This window comes from Dioscorea cayenensis, chromosome 3 (assembly GCF_009730915.1).
Source record: "Dioscorea cayenensis subsp. rotundata cultivar TDr96_F1 chromosome 3, TDr96_F1_v2_PseudoChromosome.rev07_lg8_w22 25.fasta, whole genome shotgun sequence".
In the NCBI taxonomy this organism is placed as follows: Eukaryota; Viridiplantae; Streptophyta; class Magnoliopsida; order Dioscoreales; family Dioscoreaceae; genus Dioscorea; species Dioscorea cayenensis.
Genome location: NC_052473.1, coordinates 16,701,097 through 16,718,706, shown reverse-complemented (window position 1 = coordinate 16,718,706; position 17,610 = coordinate 16,701,097). Strand labels below are relative to the sequence as shown.

Here is a 17,610-nt window from a genome sequence, read left to right as displayed (position 1 = left end):
CATCGGCATCTTCCTTCGATCGCGAGGGGACGATGGCGACGAGCATCAGCTGCGACACATCCTTACATGGTTGTTCTTGTTGTGGGATTGTGTGCGGCTTCGATCTGAGGGGACGGCAATGACGAGCATCAACCGCATGAACACTTCCTTACATGGTTCTTGTTGTGATGGGATTGTGTCCCGCTTGGGTCTGCTGATCTTGTCGGCCACGGCCACGCGACAGCGGATTCGACGATCTTCTCAGCCGTGGCCATGACAGCGACATCATTGGGAGACACACCCTTAACTTGTTCTTGATCTTGAGGGGATTGTGTCCATCTTTGATGCCGCAATCTCGGCACTGGGTTCCACCGGGTCGACGATTACATCGAGAAGAGAGTCGGCGACCTTCTCACCACGGCAACGGCCACATCATCTCGATGTCCTCCACCGTCGTGGCCATATCATCAGCGGCGAGACTCGATACTGACATCGACCACCGATGGTGTTGCTATTGTTTCATCGTCGACGGCGGTGGAGACGAAAGGCGATATTGTTCTCCTCTTTTTCGCGAAGTCTCTTGAATGTGGCCGCCTTTGGAATGACCTTCCCGATGATGTCATCGTCGTCGAAATTCCGACGCCTCGTTCGTCCCGGTGCTTGAGTTCTTTGGAGGGATGGCGCAACCCGGTTGTAAAGCGTCCTTCCAGCGCCTCCACACGGCGACAAGCGAGGAAACTTCGATCATCAATATCTGGCATGACTGCATAAGAGTTGCTGGTGACATCTTCGCCCTAATGTCACCGGTGGGGTCGCCACGGTCGGAGGGCTGCCATGGTCGGGGGATCTGTCGTTGCTCGTGGTAGGGGGTTGTAGCAATCTGCGGGGTAGGGGAGGGCTTCTCGGCGTCGAGGAATGCGTCGCGTGGTGGGGCTGGAAGTAGGAGAAGCGGCGTCCAGTAGCGCACGATAAGGTACGCCCTCTCATCCACGCCTTGAGCAAGTGGTTCGGGAGCAATGGCATCCATCCCAGTCGGTTGGCCCCAACAAATATTTCTTCTTGACGATTCAGGAACCATTTCGGAAACTAACATATGTAAACCAAACAATTTCAGCGAGATCATTCATTTTAAACTATAAAAACTATATTTAAACAGAGTGTTTATATATTTAAACGTTATAGAATATAATTAAATGGAGAATAAAATATTTAAACTAGTATGAATAAGAGTTAAACGGTAAATACTAAAGTTAAACGCTAAATAAAATGTTTAAACATTAAAGACTTATGTTAAACATTGTCCATGATTTATTACCTCTTTTCCATCGAGCGATGACAAGCTCGTTTCTACCATCGCTTGCTTCCGGTAAGTACTTTCACCGTAGCATAGCATCCTTGGGATCTTGCCGAAACGGACTTTCTTCCCCGTTCCGGTCAGCTCATAAAAACCAGACATTAAGCGCGACCGAGCAACCATTAATGTACCCCGTGTTGGTCTTCTTCCCGACGCATCTATCTTGCACTCGGGCGGCTGCTTGTGGAATATCCTCCATGAGCCACTTGTGCGTCGTCTGCGCCCATGCGTATCGCCCCATGGCTGGTAGATCATCGACATAATCAACGATCCGATTCGGAACCGAGCATGATGTATTTGGGAAGAGGGATCTGTCCCCATGAGGTACACCATCGGGGAGTTTGACAAAATTATCTTCTTCTCCCCTCCGTCGAACAAGTTGCACTGAGTGCTCTTGATGGAGTCTCTGTGCTCTCGTAGGGTCTTTGATAGATCACCGCCCTTGACGCCGACCGGTTTTCTTCTTCGAAAGACCACTGCGTCGCCATCGCAACGCGAGACCAAGAACGAGGGCCACATCTTGAGGTCCGAAACTCGGCGAGCTTTCCCCGATCCCGAATTTATTGAGTGCGACCATCGTACCTTTGCAAAAGAGAATCAAAAAGGGCCCTCTCTTGGTATATGGCTTCCAGCTCGATGAGCAGCTGCAAAGCGGTGTCCTTGAATAATCTCCCGATGTCGAGGGATCATGTTAACTTTCAATTCGACTAAAGGTCTCCACAACCGGTGTCAAATAGTAGCGCCCATTAACTAGGGTTGACCGCCGTAATCACAAGCTGCATGACAATAACAACACATTCGACATGCGAGTATTGACAAAAAGTTTAAGCGGAAATATAAGGTTTTAAGCGGTAAACTCTCAATTATTAAACAAAGATATAAAATGTTAAGCAGAGACCCATTTTTGTTAAAGCAGAGGCGAGAATACTTGAGCAGAGACAACAAAATGTTAAGCGTAACATCTCATTTCTTAAAGCGTCAACCCTCGTTTGTAAAAGCGCAACCATATCAAAGCGAAGCGGAAATGTACATTATAAATATTACACAAATCATAACAATCGAAAAAAACTATTTCGATAGTGTATACATCGAAAATGCAAAAACAAAACAAAACCCTAGCCGAGAAATCTCCCTGCAGACTAACAAAAACCCCGAGTAGAAATCCCCTCGAGACTTCAATATCTTCCAACAAAAAGCAGGAGCACAAAAACAAAACCGAAAAAAATCTTTCTTTGTAGATGAGCAGTTAACATAAAAACCATACTCAATACCTTAGATTGCAAGCGATGAAATGCCAACTAGTTGCTGGGGGACTTCTCCTTCGAGATCTACGGGTGGAAAGGGAAAAGGCGATGAAATGCCAATTACGGAGGCTTCGCGGTAGAGACAACTTCGAGGCGACTGGAAATAGAAAAGTCGAAGGCGTGAGTTGAGAAAAAAAGCAATTAAAGCGGCTCCAATAAATTCGTCTCTCGAGGGTTACCCCTACGGAAAACCCCCACTTCCTCTCAAATCGCCGAGATGGGCTGCAGCCCACGACTCCCTATGCAAGGGCATTTTTCAGTCCAAAAAAATTTGAAACTCACTCCGTTCACATCCGTTACAGGGTTTGGGGGTTTGAAAAACATAGACTTTAAAAGGAGGGGGTTTTTGGGGATTGCAAAACTAACGGGGTGTTTTTGGCAATTTTACAAACTTAAAGGGTTTTTTTGGCAATTTCCACTTATTATTATCATTGCCATTAAGTTATTAATCTATTACAAATATAATTACAATTACAATTATTATTATTATTATATAATTAATATAATTATAATAATAATAATAATATTAATATTAATTATATAATAATTATTATTACCATTGTCATTAACCCGAATATAAAAATCAGGAATTGTAGAAAGAATTGAGGGAAATTGATTGCTTCTGAGGGTTACTTTAGTAATTTGACAATCCCAAAATAGCTTTTCAGAAGTGCTTTTCTGAAAAGCACCTCTTGGGCAGCCTCTGAAAAAAGCTGAATTTTAGCTTTTTTCACAGCTTCTGCTTCTGCCCAAAATCCCAAACAAACGTGTTTTTTAAAACTCAGAAGTGCTTAACTTATAAAAAAAACACTTCTGAGTTTAAAAAAAGCCAATCCAAACACCCCTTTTATCTTTGCTGCAAATGCGGAATGTACAAACCATACAAAGCACACATCTGGTCGTTGAATCCCCAACATGAGTTTCAATTTTCCATTGCTTGATGCTTCTATTATTATCATTATTGAATTTTTTTTAACAATATTTAATTTTCATATTCTTTTTAACAATATTTAATTTTCATGTTCTTCCTTTACATCATTTCTTTTTTACCATGAATAGAAGATCATAAAATCAAGTAATAAAAAGAATTTACAGATAACCACTAGATGGCCTAGTGAAAATCACCATAAGTGGTGGGTAAGTAATGTAAGATCAAATCTCTTGTGCCACAATACTATATAATACTGTGCAAATATATTATAGATATACTGCGGTATCAGGAAAAAATGTTTACAGCTCTAATACAACTAAGTTAATTACTTTAGACTTTAGATGCAAAACTAAAAGTAAATGCCAAGTATAAGATGGCAATAGAACGTAGCCATGAGAAAAAAAGACAATGCAACGGCTGGGGTTTTCTTTAACCCCATCATTAATAGCTAATTCAAGTTGATACTTATCATATGACTCCAAAGAAAAATATCGATATATCTCTTAAACCTTGCAACCATTAATTCAGCCTAGGGAGAGCTAAGTATTACAATTCTTTTTAAAAAAAAAAAAAAAATCTTAAATAGAAGAAAACATAGGACTGTTATCACACTAAATTAGTTATTAGTTGTTAATAAATAAATAAATGAAAATTAATGTGTGATCGCTATCACTTTTTTTTTTTACAAAAGCGATAAGTGCCACCCTATTATTTATTTAAAAAAAATGCCACCCTATTAAAGGATTTGTCAAATGACAGATATATACAGTGGTACATCAGTTACAATGACTTATTGAACACCTAGAAATTTATTGACCCGTTGTTACATGGGGCAATGAAAGACATGCCACATGCACACCCAAAAAATTTCAAGAATCAAACTGAACTAATAAATCCCCTGTCATGCAACCATGGAAGGGAACAAATATAACACCTTCCACAAGGAATCCACTAGAACCATTTGAACAATACTATAAACAAAAAACAATGATGAACAATGCTACTATAATACTACAATAGTGCTACTGCAGTACTTCGAACAGAGTTTTAACCCCTGCGTCTTGCCCATCACTGTCTTACGACAATGCCAATGAGCTACCAGTGGCTTGTCCTCTCTCATGTTCTCTATAAATGGTTATGTTTATAACTAAATTATGTACCTTTTAAAATTGATTTACTCTAATTAGCAATGTGAATAGCTTAAACAAATTCTAACTACTATTCTGAATATCAAATCACATCACTACCATTTCTAAATTACCTCTTTCCCTCAAATGTTATAAACAACAAAATCTTATCGATCATTTAGATCCTTTCCCTAATTCTAGAATTAAAATAAATTCTAGAATAATGTAATTCTAGGAGACATTTTTTTGTATTTCCTCCCCTTTTTTTCGTCAAATGTTATAAACAACAAAACTTTGCCGATCATTTAGATCCTTTCCCCAATTCTAGATTAATATAATTCTAGGAGCCATTTTTTGTATTTAGTCATATATATTTTTAATTTGAGGGACCTCTACATGCATACAATTTTAGTAAGACATCTATAAGCAACGATTCATTTATAGACAGTTGAAATAAATTTTATTTTATTTTATGTTTACTTTTTTATGCACAGATATATTTTATATGCATTTCGTTAGTAATTGATGTCCATGTGTCACTATTTGAGCTCTTATATTTTTAAAAATATTTAATATAGCCCTTGTAGTTAGATGTCCTTTAGTTAAAATTATTTTTATATATATGATCCAAATAAACGTTAATTTTGATATAGAGATTAAAAAAATCGAAACCAGAATTTTAGAATTTTTTTATAAAATTTTATTACTGATTTCTTAAATTTCAAAAATCAAAACAAGCTTATTTTAAATCAATGAAATTCCTATATATAGTTATATACCCTATCAAAATGAAAGTACAAACACCTCCTCCCACACTCCTCCAAACCATGTCTAAGCCCACCACCACCACCACCACCATTCTCCTCCTCCTCCTCCTCCCTTTCTTCATCCATGCAACAACAAGAACAACAACTTCACTTCATAAAGTCATCAAAGCAGGCTATTGGCCTTCATGGGCAGTCAGAGCCATCCCACCATCCTCCATCAACTTCTCATACTTCACTCACATCTTCTATGCCTTCATCACTCTTGACCCAACCACCTTCCAAGTCTCCATCTCCCCTTTCCACCATCTCTGGCTCACCAACTTCACCACCACCATCCACTCCCAAACTCATGATCCCCCTCTCTCCGCCCTCGTTTCCATAAGGTACTACAACAGCACAGTCATCGCCAATCTCGTCTCCAACCCAACCTCTCGTGCCACCTTCATCAACTCCACCATTTCCATCGCCCTCCAATACAACCTTGATGGCATTTGACTTGTACTGGCAGTTCCCTGCCAACCCTGAACAAATGGACAATCTTGCACTGCTCTATAAAGAGTGGAGAGCAGCCATAACGTGTCTTTTACCAACAAAAGTGCTTCTTTTAACTTCATCAGTTTACTTTTCTCCAGACTTCTTCTTGTCAATAGTGCCAAGGTCATATCCAGTGGCAGTTATGGCTGAGACTTTGGATTGGATCAATGCAAATTGTTTTGATTATGGGTGGTGGAACACATCGGAGACAAGATTGCATACAGCGTTGTATGATCCGGAGAAGAACATGAGCACGAGTTTCGGTTTGGAGGCTTGGATAAGAGAAGGGATGCCCGCGAAGAAGGTAGTGTTGGGGATGCCGTTTTATGCGAGGACATGGAAGTTGAAGGATAGCGAGGAGCACGGGGTGGGGGCACCGGCGGTGAATACAGGGCCGGAGAAAGGAGGGAGGGGTGAAATGGGTTATAATACGATAGTGAGATTTAATGAGGAGAATAATGCTACGGTGGTGCATGATGAGGAGAGGGTGGCGGTTTATTCTTATGCAGGGAAGAGTTGGTTGGGTTATGATGATGAATGGTCTGTGAGGAAGAAGGTGGAGTATGGGATGAAAATGGGGCTTGGAGGGTACTTCTTTTGGGCTCTTGGATTTGATTATAATTGGACACTCTCTCAAACAGGTATGTTTTCTTCTTCTTCTACTTCTTCTACTTCTTCTACTTCTTCTACTTCTTCTTTTCCTTCATCTATTATTATTTTGGAAATTTTGCAAATATTTGTGTGTACGTATATCCTCAGCAAAATTAAAATAAAGATTTATATTTACATGTTCACTAATACGTTACATTTTGGCAGTAAAATTGGATTCGGATATAAGATAAAATGATATTTCACATAGATATTGGTGAAATATTATATATGAATATATATATATATATGACAAAAATTGAGAGTTTAAATCCTATCCATGCCTTGTCCATGTATAATTCTCTTAATATATATTTACATCAAAAATAACAAGCCGTCATACCCATATTTCTATGAACTCAAATCCCTGTCAAAAGAACAAACAACAAAACAAAGCAACAATATTATGATTTTCTAGACACCTTTAATTTTTATTACAATAATTAATTATCCACTTATTTGTTATGCTAACACGTGTTTTCTTTTTGACAGCTTGGTCTGCATGGGAGTACTGAGAACGGTTGGTTGGCCTTTGATCTGCAACTTTTACTAAGGCACTTTATATTCAAGTGAAATAAAAACAAAATGCCCCACATTTTATATCTTATCAATTGTTATTTTCCCTATTAATGGAAGCATTTGGTTTGCTAATATTTGATCTCAATTAAAATGACTGAATGAAAAAATTCATACCATCACACATTAACAACAAATATAACAAAAGGCCATAACGCAGTTGACATCAAGAAATTAATACTAAAATCAGATACCTGGCAAGTGCTCACTGCTCACCAACCAATGTAACGATTGAACAATGATTCCGTTGCTCTTGTTTGCAATCCTTGTCTGAGCTCCCACGTCAAACAAAAAAACCTCCCAAGATACCCAGCCTGCATTGGCAAAGAAAAAACAAAACGAGTGATATTTTGTTGGGAATGTAATTTGATTTTCTGTACACTTGACTTGAAGCTGATGAAAAAAAAATACAACATGAGTAGATGATGCTGTTTTACAAAGATCAGATACAGACTCATAAGACTAAGGTCTAACAGACTGAAAGAGAAGGAACATGGACTCAAAAAACTGTGTATGCTATTTATCTTCTCCAAAGCTGTGTTCTTGAGCTCAAGCTCTTGTTTGATCGATTCAAATGTTTTGTGTCCACTTCCCTCCCTCATCATCTGTCACCTCCTCGCTCACTTCTGCTTCTTTCCACCGGCAAGGATTCTAGAAATCTGTAAGCCTCTACTGAATGCTTGATTGAACAGAAGCCTTGTTTGGAACTCGGACACGAATGGGAACCATGCCAGGATAGCAACAGGTGCAAAGATGGCCAGACCCATCATGTACTCATACCCCCGGGCCAGAGCTTTAACGGAGCTCCACAACCCGAAGGCCTTCACTATTGGCTTGCATGCTTGTGCTATCTGCACCAAAGGCCAGCACAAATCAGTTTATTTGGTTATAATTATATCATCTCTATAAATTTTCTAAGGAGAGTTCTTTGGTTGAATCACAATGTACTTAAGTGGTATTAGAAAAGATCATGTTCTGCAAGTCATGGCTTCTGTTCATGCACATAAACTGAAGAGATAGTCACAAAAATAATAACCTGAAGCAGTGCCCATCCAGTTGGTATGAAGGCAAGCATGCTGGCAAAAATATCGCTTACTGTCAGATGAAGGAGGGTAAAAAGAGTCACCAGAGTTCCAATAGATCCAACAAAAAGGAACAATTTGAGCAATCGGAACATCAGCTGGAAATCAGCACTGAACTTCTTCCTTCCCATGGACACAACCTGCAGACGAGCATCCAAATTAGTACTGTAAACAGAAGTATGTCTGCGTGCGCACACAAACCTATCTGGTGTGAAGGTTGGCTAACCTTTAAAATTATCATCACTGCCACAATGACCAACCAAGAAAGGCCGTAGACCTGAGACCACAAAAGTTCATCAGAAAATGAGTAAATTTTTTTCTCAATGAAAATTGCCTGCTGTTTTAGCCACTTAAAGAAATATGATGTATATAATAATACAAACAGATAGATACACATGCTTCATAATGGCACACATAGTACTTATCTTTGTCATAACAAAATACAATAGCACAAATAATCTTCGACAAGAAAATATAGCATGCAAACTCTAGCAATTGGGAATGAGATATTGAAAGAAAAATGCTCACAATAATAGTTTTGTCGTTGTTGGAAACATGGAGGTGATACACTATCCCATACTGGAAGAGGAAGAAACGCAGGGAGAGAAAAATCTCCCAGAAGCGCCCCAAGACTCCTGTGTACAGCAAGTGCTCCTGTTCTTCATCCCACCAAGACTCCCAACTTTTATTTGCAGGCACACCAATGCCACCACGACTGCTTATCCACTTGGTCCAATCATCCCAGTCATCAACAATCTTTTGCCACTCAAACCCTGATGGGTTGAATAGGAATGGTGCAAACAACCAAGAAACCACTAAGAACCACATTGAAGATGTAAGAAGCAAATAAGAAGTCAAGTCAGTTGTGACATCTCCATAAATCTGGTAGACTATCAGAAGTATCATCAACTCCAGTCCCTTCACAAAATGGCTCCTTGAATACATTCTGTAATTCTCAGCAAATTTCTCATGACGGACAACAAAACCTCGCCCTGTGGCTCTGTATTTTGCTCCACCATGCAAAACAGTCCGCCCGAAATAGTGGGACTTGGTTCCTAGAGAGAATGTGAAGAACACAGCACACAGCTGAAGCTGCATAATGATAAAATCACCCAGGGCACTTCTGAAGCCTCTTTCAAGCCCAATCTCCATTACCATGGGTAAGGCCATTAATATGCCTAACTGGACAATAGACTGAGATGCCATGGCTGCCTCAAGTGCCTTGTTCCCTCTCTTTTTGGCTTGATAAATAATTGCCTTCTCCAATCCACTCAGTGACAAGTAGAGCCTCCCATACAAGAAAGCATAGAGTATAATTACGACAGCCTACATTCCAGCAAAAGAATATTCAGAAAGGTGCCAATTATGTTAAGCCAGTCTCCAAGTCTCCATCAGACAACTCAACCAAGTGGATTAGTTTCTAGCTTTATGCTTGCCTATGAGTTACTTAGATTTAAAAAATTGAAACATTCAAGAGATCAAATCTCTCCCCTTGCACAACAGAAAACGTTAGTTTCTTGACTATTAGATAAAAAGCAGTTTCAAAGTATACAACATATACTGAAACTATTTTTTTCTGTACATAAGTCAAGCCTGTACAAGTCATATTTGAAACTAGAAAGCAAGCTTACCATGGAACTGACATAGAACCCGACGGTTGTAAAATAACATGACATCATGCGGAAGAAGTCAAACCGATGGCCTAATCGATAGATATCTCTGCTGAGTATTTGTTCACCATTACCACACGCCACTTTTGCTTCAAAAAGTGAGATTTGATTAAGCCCAACATCCCGGCCCTTTCCGACTTGAATGTACTCATGGTGGGTGATGTTTCCACGTCTTAGAGTAGAGTTGAAGCCTGGAAGTTACAAAAGATAATTTTCATTCAAAAAAGGATGGGAGTAACATGTGCAATATTTTCAGTTCATGGAAAATAATATGGAAAAGGGACATTACCAGCAAAAATGTCCTCACTTAAGTTGATTCCACGAGATGCCTTGCTAATGCCACCCCTAGTGATGTGAAAGATCCGATCAAACACATCAGGGTGACCGTAGTGAAATCGGACCCTAGTATCACCACAGAAAACTTACAGTTATACTTTGAGGCCTTCTAGTGAAGATCATAAAGGAGGCAACATTATGCATGAAATATTTTGCTGTAACAGGGAGGGTATGCGACTAGCTTTATGAGGGGAATCCGCATTGTAGGTAGGGAAAGCCAACAAAAATATAAAGAAAGGACAAGGAAAGCCAAGTAGGAAACAGAGATGCCAGTAGCACCTAGAAAATATAAAGCAAAATGATGAAACACTTTGGAATCTGCTAGAATAACAAAATAGAGAATGAACTGAATAACAAGATAGAGATGTCAGATAAGTTGGTCTCAGGCCAACTTCTGCACTTGCTAATACTTGTACAAATGGGACTATTACAAATGGAACGAGAAGAGCATACTGCATTAAACAATGAGTGAAACAAGACTAATAAAGATGAATTTTCATGTCATGTAGCGATCGAATAGATAATACTTTCAAGTTTAAAATCTCAAATATCTGTCTCAAAAGTATTTCATGTCAATTTTGCAAAAACTTAGAAACCATGAGAAAATAGTGAAACATGAAAGATTAAATTGCTTCTGTCAAATTTACTAAGAAATAAGGATATACCTAGCAGAAACGTCAGTTACAGTAGGGGCTGCATTGGTTGACCAAGTTGGTTTATCAATTATATTAATGGATATAATTTACCCCACTAAAACAAAATCTGAATAAAAGCTCAAAATCCATTCAGTTGTTATCAGCAAATTGTAAAACACGCAAGCATACATGTCAATAAATCAATAGAAATAAATGAAGCTTACTTCAAAGGCCTTGCAAGAACTCTCTGACCAATTGTCACAAAACTAGTCTCCTGGTTCGACATAAACCAAGCCAAGGATGAAACACTACAAAATATAATAACAAATTAGCAAATAGTGTAATTTTGATGATGGAACCAGTAAAATGCACCCTTGCTTGACCATGATGCATACCTTCCTGTGAAGATATGCTCACGGACACCAAGTATTGTAGGTTGCCGTACTCCATGATCCTCATTAAATTCTTCTAGAAGATTACGCATTTTGAGAGCCTCTTCCATATAGTTGTCCTAGAGAATTATAAGATTCATAATATGGTTAAGGAAGGATTGGCACAATATATTGGATCACCTTCAGAATTACCTGGTTCATGTCAATAGTTTGAAGCGCCTCCCCACGTGTAAATATTATTGCATGGTTCTGGTTTTCTGGCTTTCCTTCTCCAATCTTGGCATTTCCAGGCAGCCTTATACGGTAGATTTCCTTTTCAACAGAAATGATATATTTTTACACTGTTTCTTTCATACTTATCATTAAGATGACCTAAGTTTCAAAAAAGGATCATTACCTGGTCATGATTCTCCATAGCTTTGACTAGTACGGAATAATAGACCTTATATACTTTTCCACCATCTCTTTCCTCAACTTCATCAATATACGCTACACGAAGTGCAGGGTAACTGTATTTATATAACAAAGTAAGTTTCCATGAAAAGGAAGCAAATTATCTGTGCGTGCATGCACGTATGTATGTATGTATATCAGAAGGGAGAACAAAACAGTTTTGGCCTTGGTAGTTGTCATATTGTGGAACAGGACTTCATATGAAGGAGCACCATTTAGAAAAAGTAAAAAGACAAAGGTTAGGATTTAGACAAGGAACATACTTAACCATAAGGTTTAAAATATCAGTAGCACGGCGATCTCCCGACTGCTTTTGATTACCATAGTTTTGGCAGGTTGCAACATATGTGAATTTCATATCAGCTACAGCCTCAAGTTGAGCCGAAAGAGATCTCTGGCTTTTTTTTTCTTCCTCTGCTGGATCAGTGACTGCTTTGTATCCTTCTAGGATTTCTGAAAATATTTTAAAATAATTTAGAATAATATTTTCCTCAGGAGAAAAGAATTTCTGTTGAAGATGACCGATGACCTGATGATCTTACCTCTTTCAGATGCCATATCTAGAAATGCCTGAAGCTTTAAAGCTCTGCGGTAGTACATCAAGCCCCTAACTGCACCACCAGAATTGTCATGTAGCAGCAGCAAATGTTCATTTGAAAAACACAGTTGGCAGATAAGTAACAGCTAGCTACCTGTCCTACAAAGTGTCTGCCCTCTCTGGGAGGCCCAATGACGAAGTTGCAAGACATTCTCCTCATTTCCCCAGACTTCACTCTCCCTTTTACAATTGATTCTTTCCATGAAGTTGTTCCATTCATCTGTCACACACCAGATAGGACAATAAGCCCATAATAGAATTCATTTAAATGAAAATCAAGTTTGAGAATTACTAAATTGAAACTAAACAAGTCATAATGATGTGCCCCAAGAAAATAACTTTCAAAACCTGGGAAAATCTTTTGCAGGTAAAAAATGATGGATACACCATCTTCATTTTCCAGATCAAGATCATTTTTGGAGTAGACAGTCTCCTCACTGTAGTAAGGGGTCATAACACTGCAATGAAATAAAATTAGTGATCAGCATACTAATTTAAGGTCTTAAAATGAAATAATATTGACACAGGAAAGCATAAGGTATATTTGCTATCTATTGTACTGGGGAACATCATGATGTAATTTTTTATCTGACTAAACAAGTGAGAGTAACTTTCTACGCCTTTGGGCTGTGCTATCTACAGAATAGTCTTAAAGACTCAAGTGCAATAAACAAGGCTGAGATTAAGAGATTATAACACCAACAACCGCTGAAGATGGAGAAACATTTCCAACCTATTTGAAACCTTCTTCAATGCATGTATAATGCAATAAGGAGAAATTGCCAAAAGCAAGGGCGAAATGTAGCACAATTCATGATTCAAATAAAATGCAGGAGACAGATGAGAAACAAACTTATATAACTAGGCCTAATCAGTAAAAGCAAAAATAACTATTTAATTTTTTATTTAATTTCAACCTAAATAAGACCAAATCAATAAACATGGATGAGTTATGATGCTGATGTGTTTGTAGTTGTATGTCTAGAGCACTGAATAATATTGGTGTTGGATCTTGTATCTTTCTAACAAAATCTGAGATAAGCAAAAAAGTACCAAACCTAAAGGACAGCATTTTACGAACACGAGGTGCACGCGGCATGTCCATAAATAAAGAATTTGAGAAAAACGCTATCCTTCTACGAGCCTCAAGATTTGTAGGCACATCTTCAGCAGATTCTTTAACCGTTAAAAGGAGGTATAGACGTTTGATCTGCAACCAAGCATCAATTTCAGTTGTTCTTCCAGCCAGATGTTCAGGACTGAATCAGGCAAAAATGTACCTGTTCTTCCCATTGTGCCGTCATTGCAGGAGGGAATAGTATTGCAGGCTTTGATCCAGTACCTGCAAACAGTTGTCTTCCAGGGGAAGTATCCTTGCTACCATGACCAAGTTCCACCAGCTCACTGAGACAACCATATGGTTTAAAAATAGTTAAAATTTTGAAACCACTTGTTCATGTAAGAAGGTACGAATCTCAATCATCCAATGGCAGGGACAGTGATGTTTCACTGACCGAATCTCATTGACCATCATGTCACGTGTGATTACTTCTAGCATGTCTTGCAGCAACAATACAACGGTATCTCTCTTAGATTCATCAGCTTCTTTCTGTAGCATGCATACACAGACAGATTAGTATAGGAGCATATGCAAAAGTGTCATTTCCAGGAGGCATCAGGTTAACTATGAAAACATAGTGAAAGTAAATAAAATTACTCAATAGGCTACTTACAAGGATACCAACAAGCTCCACAAACTTCTTACATAAGGTAGGCAAAGCACTCATTCTATAGTTGGAAAGAAATGTGTTCCTTGAAATGTTAAGCTCCACATCTTTAATGATGATGCCAATGATCCTGTTATCCCAGAAATTACATATGGTAAGAGATTGGTGTCTATAATTTTCAAACAACCAGTCACAAAACAAAATTACAATTCTAGAGCACAGCCAGCAAGGCTTGCTTGAATGTACATTGAGCATTTTGGTCTGAAGAACATATAGCAATTTTAAATGATGATCATTTAAGGAGTTATTTCAGAATTAACCTCCATTTGCAGACACACACACACACACAAGATAAAAGATAAAAGATAATAATAATAATTAAGAAAAACCTATAACAAGTAAAACATTAGAAGAAACAAGAGATTCACATGTTTTTTTTTTCCTTATTTTTTTGGATAAATAAGAGATTTACATCTTCGCTTGCATGAACTTGAAACAACTAGCAGCTCTAATTATAGATTACCCTGCTTCTTCAATATAAAATGAAATTAAAAAAATGTCTTCAATCTCCTTGGTTACAATGGATTCAAATATGGCACAAAAATTATCAATATCCATTTTATACATAACAAAAATATAGAAAATACACAGATTTTATTCTAATTTCTCTCATTTGGTCATTATCAAGGAAGTAATAGAAAGTCCCATATTTATTTTCTGGCTTTCCTCAAAGTTTACCAAATATAGAAGATGATGACTTTTAAAACTCTTCAAATAAAATTGGAAAATATAACATCAAGCCCACGCCTTTATCTTCAAAGAAAGAATCAAATACTGTGGAAGCTATATTCCTGAGATTCGATGAATTGGGATATGCATGAAAACATATATTGCGGCTAAACTGGAACTTAAACACAATGAACCAGAAAAAAAGAAAAATTGGAACAGAAAACAGTTAGCAGAGCAAATGATGCACAATGTACCGTTTTTCAGTTTCCCCAACGACCAGAAAATTGAGGACAAGCTTAAAGGACTCATAGCATTCAAGCACAGCACATTTCATATATTCGTCAGCAGAAATCCGTTTCCATAAATCAGAATCTCTGGTTCGAAATTGTGCAGCCATATCCAACGCAATGGGTATCTGCACAGATTGATGAAGGATCAATAAAGATATCAACCCAGAGTTAGTGGAGAAAACATCAGATATTGCCCTTTAGATACCTTGCTAGCAAGCAGGAATGGTGGCCATTGTATGACTTTCAAGCTGGGATCTGAAGAATAAGGAACCAGCAGCAGATCCATTTCCCTGGATTGTGAATGAGTACATTTTAAACTCTTGGATGATAACAAAACTTAAATATAAAAAGCAAGCAATAAAGGATAGATAAAAAGTTCAAAGGCCTTTCCTATCACTGATGAAATCTTCTTCTCGGAAACTGCATATTACTTCATTCCATAACTGAGCAAATTTTGCAGCCTCAGTTCTTTGGCCTGGGGAAACCTGAAATGAGTTGAAGACGATTTATTCTAACAAACATATAACAACATTATAAGAGAAAATTGATATTTCAAATTGCTCAAAAACCTCAGCAAAGCGCTTTGAGAACGTAAATCCCTTGTTTCGAATTTTCTCAGATGGTACCAGATACGTATTGAAGGCTCCAGGTAAAGAATCAAACCGTGACCTCAGCATACCGAGTGTTCTTATCTACAGAAAGTTAAAATCACACAAGAATACCAGTTACTTCTCCGTGTCATGAATGTACTTGCAAATGCTATTGAGATAGCTACAAATAAAGGACCATAAATTAGTCACCATTCAAAAGTTTGAAAGACTAGCTACCTAGTAACATGCCTTCTGTTTGTGTTCTATAAGCAATAAATGCATAACGGAGAACGAAAAAACTTATTTTATGTTGAAATGCACCGTAAAAGCATAAATATCATGTCTTCATTAATATTGGTTAATCACAATAAGAGAAAGGCGATAATTCTCTAACAGAAAGTGCAACAAAATGGTGCTCAGAGAAAGAAAATCCTGGAACAGCAAGAGAATGCATGCAGGAACTTTTACAAGTACAACAGATGCTTGATGGATTGAGTGTTCCCCATTAAATAGAATGTTGTCTTCACCTTTATCTATTTGAAAAGGTACTCATGATGTTATTGCCAAAGAATGGTGTTGGCCTAAAAGAGTATACAGTAAGTGAATGCAAAACTAATTTAATAAGGACAAAGGGGATTACACTAACCTGATAGAAACATCAAATATGAATACATGTAAGAAGAATGGAGAAGTTCAGACTCAACTTGAGCTTAACCTAATTTTGACCAATTTTGTTAATATACAAAAATAACAAAAAAAAAAGTCACATTCATAAAGTAAGCAACCAATATTATCAAAATTTCATATGTTTCATACAACTGCAATGAGGATGGAAAGTAAAAATTTTAATAAATATAAAGAAAACATGATCGCCTAAATCAATAAAAGGGAATTGTGATATTTAATTTATTTAGCATTTCGCATTTCAACCATATTTACTTGACAACAATGAAACTCATGGCAAAGCCAAAGCGAGAGAGATAAAGGAGCTTGAAATGTGCATGATTATGATAGGGTGCTGAACCGGAAGAATAACAAGATAAGCTTTCAGATCAAAATCAAAAGACATCCACGCTCCTTAAGTGGGACCTCTTTTCTATTAGGCTGTGACAAATGCCATCTAAAATTAGTATTTAATGTTTACTGGACTTAGTTGAAATGTTTTCGCCAAAGATCATACCCATCCAATCCAATGTTTTTCTCATGGTGGTAAGAACAATGAAAATATACAACTGGCAAAGGAACTCCATTCAAATTCAGTCATAAACTTGAAAACTTTAGGTCATAATCAGGTATTTTTCGATTCAATACAAAGTACTAATCAGAAAATATAAAAGTATATATAAAAATATATAATTGCTCTCTAGCTTTTGATCCATAACATCCAAATGGGACTTCTTTGAAACAAAGAGCAAGGTTACTTTCTTATAAAGTAGACATTTCAGAAAGAACTAACAGATTTTGACAGAAACATCTCCTATAAAGGTTGGAATAACTACTACAATTTCATTTACCTCTCCAAGTCGATCAAATGCTCCAGAAACACCGCCATACAAGGTGGAGTATATTGAATACCATCTGAGTATCCATAAAATAAACCCGGAAACTTGTCTTAATTAAAGACTCATAATGGAGAGTATATGCCTTCCACCAAACCTTTCAAGAACCAGCACATCATAACTTTCTCAAATGAACAATAAATGGAAAAACTAACCAAGACCACAGGAACCCAGAGAGAAATGAGAGCGCCAATGTTATTTGGAGCTGCATAACAGAAGATCAACAGTGTGCATGATTAACTCGCCAAGCTGACAAGTTTCACAACAAGTCACGGAGAAAGGGGAAGCAAACCACCGAAAGAACTCATGCCAAGCATAATGAATGTTGT

At 37.7% G+C, this 17,610-nt stretch overlaps 2 protein-coding genes across 2 annotated transcripts in view; one reads left to right on the top strand and one right to left on the bottom strand.

Moving 5' to 3' along the window:
- The first annotated feature begins 5,510 nt into the window (after window positions 1-5,510).
- LOC120251869 (class V chitinase CHIT5-like) lies at window positions 5,511-7,528 on the top strand. The gene is made up of 2 exons (XM_039260522.1): window positions 5,511-6,637; window positions 7,137-7,528. Exons 1-2 carry the CDS (start codon window positions 5,947-5,949, stop codon window positions 7,157-7,159), a joined length of 714 nt encoding a protein of 237 aa, XP_039116456.1. The 5' UTR covers window positions 5,511-5,946; the 3' UTR covers window positions 7,160-7,528.
- A 79-nt stretch (window positions 7,529-7,607) lies between these two features.
- Window positions 7,608-17,610, bottom strand: part of LOC120251860 (callose synthase 5) — an 18,635-nt gene continuing 8,632 nt past the window's right edge. The window contains exons 19-40 of the mRNA XM_039260516.1: window positions 15,702-15,824; window positions 15,523-15,617; window positions 15,338-15,422; window positions 15,097-15,257; window positions 14,120-14,243; window positions 13,901-13,995; window positions 13,667-13,790; window positions 13,445-13,596; window positions 12,735-12,844; window positions 12,481-12,606; window positions 12,331-12,399; window positions 12,052-12,241; window positions 11,733-11,844; window positions 11,528-11,647; window positions 11,339-11,454; window positions 11,168-11,251; window positions 10,262-10,374; window positions 9,934-10,163; window positions 8,831-9,628; window positions 8,529-8,579; window positions 8,257-8,442; window positions 7,608-8,071 (exon numbers count right to left, since the gene is read on the bottom strand). Of these exons, the coding sequence (XP_039116450.1) occupies window positions 7,841-8,071; window positions 8,257-8,442; window positions 8,529-8,579; window positions 8,831-9,628; window positions 9,934-10,163; window positions 10,262-10,374; window positions 11,168-11,251; window positions 11,339-11,454; window positions 11,528-11,647; window positions 11,733-11,844; window positions 12,052-12,241; window positions 12,331-12,399; window positions 12,481-12,606; window positions 12,735-12,844; window positions 13,445-13,596; window positions 13,667-13,790; window positions 13,901-13,995; window positions 14,120-14,243; window positions 15,097-15,257; window positions 15,338-15,422; window positions 15,523-15,617; window positions 15,702-15,824 (3,495 nt within the window). The 3' untranslated portion in view covers window positions 7,608-7,840. The remainder of the gene's footprint in view (window positions 8,072-8,256; window positions 8,443-8,528; window positions 8,580-8,830; window positions 9,629-9,933; window positions 10,164-10,261; window positions 10,375-11,167; window positions 11,252-11,338; window positions 11,455-11,527; window positions 11,648-11,732; window positions 11,845-12,051; window positions 12,242-12,330; window positions 12,400-12,480; window positions 12,607-12,734; window positions 12,845-13,444; window positions 13,597-13,666; window positions 13,791-13,900; window positions 13,996-14,119; window positions 14,244-15,096; window positions 15,258-15,337; window positions 15,423-15,522; window positions 15,618-15,701; window positions 15,825-17,610) is intronic.